General features: G+C 44.6%; 1 protein-coding gene across 5 annotated transcripts in view; it reads right to left on the reverse strand.

The window, feature by feature from the left end:
- PPP2R5C (protein phosphatase 2 regulatory subunit B'gamma) overlaps window positions 1–6,808 on the reverse strand; it is an 81,503-nt gene extending 74,695 nt beyond the window's left edge. For 3 of the 5 annotated variants that reach the window (XM_030481201.1, XM_030481200.1, XM_030481202.1), the window contains exons 1-2: window positions 6,674–6,804; window positions 4,921–4,986 (exon numbers count right to left, since the gene is read on the reverse strand). In XM_030481201.1, the coding sequence (XP_030337061.1) occupies window positions 4,921–4,986; window positions 6,674–6,700 (93 nt within the window). In that variant the 5' untranslated portion in view covers window positions 6,701–6,804. Of the gene's footprint in view, window positions 1–4,920; window positions 4,987–5,838; window positions 5,939–6,673 lie in introns of those variants that run through there. The other 2 variants (XM_030481199.1, XM_030481204.1) reach the window with 2 other exon arrangements.
- Window positions 6,809–7,127: the final 319 nt, after the last annotated feature.

Below are 7,127 nucleotides of genomic sequence, written 5' to 3' on the forward strand. Positions count from 1 at the left end.
TTTCTTAAAAAAATCAGAAGTTGTCTTTCCCTTCTACAGACTACTCAGCACCACAATCAAGATGAGTAAAATTTTAAATTCAGAAGTTTCATGCCTTCTTAAGCCAGTTCAGCTTGTCCTAGAAGATGCCATCACTCCCAGTCACCTACTGGGATGAAAGTGGCCCAGTATGGCCTTGTATGAAAGGTTACCAGTCACTTCTGAACAGCTACTTCAACCACAACAGTGAAATGTACAAATGATCCTAGACTATTTCAGCAACTGGCAAAAAGCGCAAGTTTTAGCACATACCTTCTCACAGGCAAAACAGACAGAATTAAGAGTATACAGGGTTAACGTTTTAGCTTCCTTCCGCTGTGGTTGTATTCTACTGTTAAGATATTTGAATTTTTAGAAGTGTTAGGTTTTTTCTAGACATAGAACAAGGTAATGTTTTGCAACAATCATTAATTATTACCAAGCCACCTCTTCCTAAAGAAATAAGACTGACCATAAGTTATTATTCCTTTAACTCAAAAGGAGACCTCCACACCCCTATGACAAAACAAAACCCCACAACAATGCTTATTCCTGAGGCAAGTTACTTCTTCAAAGGCTGGTTAGGTCACAGGGAATATGTATGTCCACAAGATACTAAATCTTGACATAGCCAATCCCCATACCCAGGCATTTTTTAGTGTTACTTGGTTTTTTTATTGAGTATAGGTTGGGGAACTGGTAAACACACGCCACACACACCCCCCCAAGCATTTTACCAGAATATAACACTACTCCCTCACAGAAAAAAAACCAGTATACAACAGAATAACCCTTTGTTCACAACCTGCAGACACTTAATATCCTGGACTAACTACTGAAGTAAGACGTTAGAGAGATTCAACTGCTCTGGCAACTATATAGTCTGATTTATGTTTACTAACAGGTTACAACTGAAGTTAAAAAAAGCTGATATGATTAAGCTTCCATTTAAGTGTTACAAAAGTGAACAATACTTTTGTATTTTGTATTCCAGTGCAACTGGAAACTGGAATAATTGTGTTAGGGTACAGAATGACAAGGTGTTCTCACTTCATACATACTGTTCATTCCTGGTACCTCTGTCAAAAAGGAGACCAGAACATGGAAAGAGAGAAGGAAACAGTCAAATTAATGGAAGTCCTTCCACCTAGGGGAGATTGAGCAAGGCTTGTGGAAAAAAAACCCCAAACATCTAAAGATGACACTATAAAAAACTTCAGTTAAATCATTAATAACAGGAAAACAATTTTACCTCAGCTTAGCAACCTTCTAAGACACATACTGGCGTGGAGAAAAGCATACCAGGATAGAAGACCTTGTATCTACTGTGTTTCTGAATCTCTTAAGTATCAGCTACTGACCACACAGCAAATATGAGAGGTCCATGTTGTTTCATATGTAGCATGGCTCTTTTGGTATTATATCAAGTAACCAAGGCATGGGTAATGCAAGAATCATTTGCATTCTCTGCCCTAAACATCTGCTTGGCAGGAATGCTGGAGACAGGAAAATAGGCAAGATAGACCTTGCTTTAAAACACAACTACAATGGTATTCTTTGAGATTTAAATGAAGAGGCATTTACTTCAGTAGGTCACCTGCATACTGCAGCTACAGTTTAGTACCTCTGTACATGCTTATGGGCTACTGCTGTAGATTTCAAACTGCGACAAGTCATTTTCACCAACTTCCAGCATGGACATCCTGACCTAGCATACTGGGAATCATTTCAATCCCTTTTCAAACCTGCTGTACAGCTTCACTCAACTAACATCTTGTTTCCCTGACTGCAAGACAGGAAAACACACTTGTTCATTTTTGTAAATATTACTTTTTTTATCCATAGGAGTCTAAGGCATCATTAATTTAGCTAAGTGCTATAGAAGTGTCTATAAATAAATTATTTGTAGGCTGCTGCTGCTGCTTATGTTGTCCCTGTTCTTTGAATAGCAGACAGTTTCCAGTCTTTACAATCTTCCAGTTGCATTAAATGCATATGCATTAAATACATTTTGGGAGAAAAAAAAACAAAAACCAAAAAACCTGAACCAGCATATTTCCAATCAACTCATAGTCTAGAAGACTATTCTTAAAAGGCATGTTAAAACATATGTACAAGGAAACACTAAGACAATCTTCTTCAAAGAAAAAGGCCTAAAAACAGGCCTAAAAATAGTGTGTTCCAGAATATTTCCATATTTACTAGTCTTCACTATGTTAACAAATAGCCTCCTTTCTGCTCATATAAGCACCAGCTAATATACATCATGATTACAGCCAGCCACATTAGAATGCAAAGTCTACATTACTATTTGCATGCAATTACTCTATTAATTAAGTTAATGAGTCAAGCACTGAGGTGTTCCAAAATCTATGGAGACTAAATAATGCCCACTGGGAATGGCAATCATACTATATGTGCCAGTCACATTCATAGAATCCTAGAATGGTTAGGGTTGGAAAGGACCTTAAGATCATCTAGTTCCAAACCCCCTGCCATGGGCAGGGATGCCTCACCCTAGACCATGTTGCCCAAGGCTCTGTCCAACCTGGCCTTGAACACTGCCAGGGATGGAGCATTTGCCACTTCTTTGGGCAACCTGTTCCAGTGCCTCACCACCCTCACAGTAAAGAGGGTTCCTTATATCTAACCTGAACTTCCCCTGTTTAAATTTAAACACATCATCCATTGTCCTGTCACTACAGTCCCTAAGGAAGAGTCCCTCCCCAGCATCCTTATAGGCTCCTTTCAGATACTGGAAGGCTGCTATGAGGTCTCCAGGCAGCCTTCTCTTCTCCAGGCTGAACAGCCCCAACTTTCTCAGCCTGTCTTCATATGGGAGGTGCTCCAGCTCCCTTATCATTCTCGTGGCCCTCCTCTGGACTTGCTCCAACAGCTTCATGTCCTTTTTATGTTGAGGACACCAGAACTGCTGGTCCTTCGACCTGCTGGTCACGCTTCTTTTGATGCGGCTCAGCCTGCAAGTGCACACTGACAGCTCATGTTCAGTTTCTCATCAACCAACACCCCCAAGTCATTCTCTTCAGGGCTGCCCTGAATCACTTCTCTGCCCAACCTGTAGTTGTGCTGGGATTGCCCTGACCCAGGTGTAGGACCTTGCACTTCGCTACGTTGAACTTCATGAGGTTGATATTGGCCCACCTCTCAAGCGTGTCAAGGTCCCTCTGGATGACATCCCTTCCCTCCAGGGTATCAACCGAACCACGTAACTTAGTATCATCAGCAAACTTGCTGAGGGTGCCTCAATCCCACTGTCCATGTCGCCAACAAAGATCTTGAACAGAATCGATCCCAACACACAATTCCCAGTCCCTTTTCCATTCTGCCCCTATTCATATATGATTAAGTATCACAGATAAGTAATCTGCAGTTTTCACTGGGAGTTGCATGTACACTACAACATATTCTTCTATTGAGAGTCAACTCCCTTACATTTTAAGCTTAAAAAAATAAAAAAAAAAGCCAAATCTGCAAACACAGAAACTACAAACAAAACTTCATATGCGTTTTCAGTTAACATTTAAAGCTCTCCACTAATCAACCATGGGAGCTTTACAGTCTACCCTGAAGTACCAAGAAGGAATAAGAAAATAAGTTTTGGCCTCAGCAGCTTGTCATTCAGAAACTTGAGAAAATAAGCAGTCAACAAACTTATAGCAAAGATGCTGAAAATGACAAGTCTTACAGTTGCACAGGAAATAAACTTTTAACCAAGAAGTAATACTTTTTTTAACATCACAGCAATATACTGCAAAGACAGAATGTATCGCAATAAAGTACATCTATTTACACCTCTGTAAGCATCTACGCCGACAGATTTCTTATTTCATTCTTTGAGCTTTCCTAGCAGCTAAGGTCCCTCCACCAAAACTCAATCAACTCTTATCTGAATTTGCTGAAATACTTTTACAAGGAGTTTACAAGTGTTAATGACCTTACTTTAAGATGCTAGCATGCATCTTTCTGCAGAGAAAAGAAATGAGAACTCACTGAAGTGCAGCAGAAAAAGGTGTATTAAATATTCCCACCCACCTACCCCCCTACAGTCTTTTCAGGAAGGAAAAAATGGTAAAGCTGAATGTGTATTTTTGTTCTCAAACATTGTTTTTCAGTATCAAGACACGTAGTTTAGAAGCTGAACTACATGAGCCTGTCAGTGTAGCATTTTGCATTTGGTCTGGTATGAATATTTTAAATGAAATTTCAGAATCCATCTGAACAATGGATTTCCAAATTAACCAAATCTATTAATTCCAAGTTTCTGGATTAATGTGGGAAAGGGAGTGAATAATGATTTAATAGACCTCTTTGAAGTCACTGCACCTTGCTGGTGGGCAAAACAGAGCAATGCAGAAGGAAGAGGGAAAAAAAAAAAAAAATCAGCATCAACAACTGATCACTGCATTGTATACCTATAAAAACAAATCACACAAAAAAACAACTGGCAGCCTTTGATTAAGCCTAAGGTCAACTAACAATAAAACAGGCTACTGACACTTAACTGACATGCCAACATTGACAGTTTGAGAGAAAACAGCACTGGGAATTACAGAGAATGATAAAAACTGCAATAAGCAACTAGAAGACAAGCCCCAAACCTCACAATGAGACTAGAAATGTAAGTATGGCTTACAACCAAAAAGAAAACAGATAAGTATTTAAGACTGTAGCAAGCAAGCATTTACTCTAAATAAAATTAACTTGCTCAAGAGCATGTTCTCTAAATTTTTGTCAAATACCAGATCAGTAGTTCCACAGCCACTTTCCATTAAAAACCACCTGTCATGTCAAAATTACAAACATCTAGAAAAAGTTAGAACACTCTTCAGAAGTCACGACAAACTTGTCTGGAAAAAACTTACATATTTTAGTAACACCTACCTCATGCTCTTGGTTATCTTGTCCATCTTTGCCACTTTTTCCACTCTTGACTGATTTTGCAGGTTCCTTTAAAAAAAAAAAATAAATTTCAGTCTCAGTTATTTTGAAGAAGAGATCTAACCAGGTTTTTCAAGCCAACAAACCAGGTTTTCTTTAGACATCCTCTAAAAATATCAAAATTGATGGGACAAAAATTATACTGTTTTATTGGAAGATCTAAATACTGAACTATCAGTCTCTACAAAGCTACTTTAAATACTTTTCATCTGCAGGAAGGTTATGGAATTTTATTTATGCCTCAAAATTCATCCATAAAGTACATAAAAATAAGCAATGACACAGATAATTAGGCATGGACAAAGAATGCAAGTGATTTGAACCATGCCTAAGAACTCATCCTTACTGTCTTCGGTTTTTAACTTCAGGAATATTTATATTTAGTTTAGCTTTGAAACTAGCATCAGTGCTAGTTTTACATTTCATTATTTGTCTGTCCTAGGGGCTAGAGACTCTAGTATAGAATCAGGGCCACAACTCAAATTTCTCCCTCCCAGCATTATACTTCACTTGCACCCTTCACCCAGAGCATATTTTTGAGATTCGTTATCCTCAATAAGTAAAGTTTAAATGTTTTTACTATCAAGGGTGGCAAGAATATTGGGGAAAAGTTAAAATAAACCAATCCCCACAAATTATAACACCTAAGCTAGCTACATTTACTTTTAAAATGCTGAAAAACTAAAAGGTAAGTGGAAGTCAACTGAAAATAAAAGGTCTAGAGGGAGAGCAGCTGCATGAGGCAGACCATATACTTCACTGTTTCTGACTTCCGCTCATACGGCTAATTGTCTATCACATAAAATGAAGTGCAGTACAGTTAACTTTCTGTTGGATTTAGAAGTTTTCTGCAACCATTACTTGTGCAAGATCCTTTCGTGACTGCCAGAAAAGCCACTCCCGGGAGCACCAGGGAAAACAGAGGCAACGCAGGGCCAAAGCTAGATCCTCTCCCACGGTCAGGAAAAGGAGGTGAAAAGATTTCGAGTGGTGATTAGTGCTCCTTGAGTGCTCACGGTGACCCCCCAAGCACAACTTCAGCTGCAGCCACAGCCACGCAGCTGTGAAACTTCCCGGGACGGGAACCGGGAAAGCAGCTGTGGGGCACCCCCCACCCTCAGCCCTGCCGTACCGCCATGAAAAACGCCCCTTCCCCCCGAAACACACCAGGCCCAACCCGAGGTAGGGGACCCTCCGTGCCAGCCCAGCCTCCCGCCAGGCACGACGGAGCACACGTTTCCCCTCCCTCCAGCACTCCCCCGCACGACAAAACCATGGCCTCCCTGCACCGACCCCCTGCCTCCGGCTGCCCCCAACTCCGCGCCCGCCCTTCGCGGGCTCCGTACGCCCGCTTCGCCGGGCCAGACCCCGGGACCCGGCGAGATGATACCGGGACCCCCTTCCCCCGACGGCCACGGCACCCCCCGGACTAGGCCTCACCGGGAGCTACCCCCTGCCCAGTGCCCGGCTCCCGGGGGAAGGCAGGGGGCCGGCACACAGCAGCGAGGGGACTGGGCGGCCCCTTGCCCGGCTCTCTCCAGCGGCAGGGAGCGCCCGGCCGCCCCCCTCAGCGCCGGGCTGCGCTCGCCACTGCCGCCCCCTGCCGCGCTCTGCCCCAGGCCCCTCCTCCCCGCGGGGCCTGCGCCCGACAGCCTCCCCGCGGGGCCCAAACCCCGCCACGACTCCAGCGACTCACTTTCTCCTTCTTGTTTTTATTCGGCATGGCCGCCCCACGCACCGCGGCCGGAGAGGGGCAACCGCCGCGGCCCCGCTCCGCGCTGCGCCCGCGCCGCCGCTCCCCCCGGCTTCGGCTCCGGCCCTCCCCCCGCCCCCTTCCTCCTCCGCCCCCCGCCCGCCGTGAGCGGGCCGCTGCCTCCCCATTGGCTGCCCTTGTCACGTGAGCCGCGGCTCCCGAAGCGTCACCTCGTAGGCTGGGCTCGCGACGGCTTCCCGCCCCCTCCCTCCTGTCACGGTCCCGAGTGGTGGCAGCGGCGGGGGTGGTGCGGCCGGGCCGGGCAGGGTCGGGCCGAGCAGGGTCGGGCCCGCGGCTTTCCCCGCTGCGCCGGGGCTGCGGGGCGGCCCCGCGGCTCCAGCCACGCCTTGGGGTGTGCCCCGCAAGCTGAGCTGTTGCGCCCGAAGCCCGTCGCGTC

The sequence above is a fragment of the Strigops habroptila genome, chromosome 4, assembly GCF_004027225.2.
Source record: "Strigops habroptila isolate Jane chromosome 4, bStrHab1.2.pri, whole genome shotgun sequence".
Taxonomy (NCBI): domain Eukaryota; kingdom Metazoa; phylum Chordata; class Aves; order Psittaciformes; family Psittacidae; genus Strigops; species Strigops habroptila.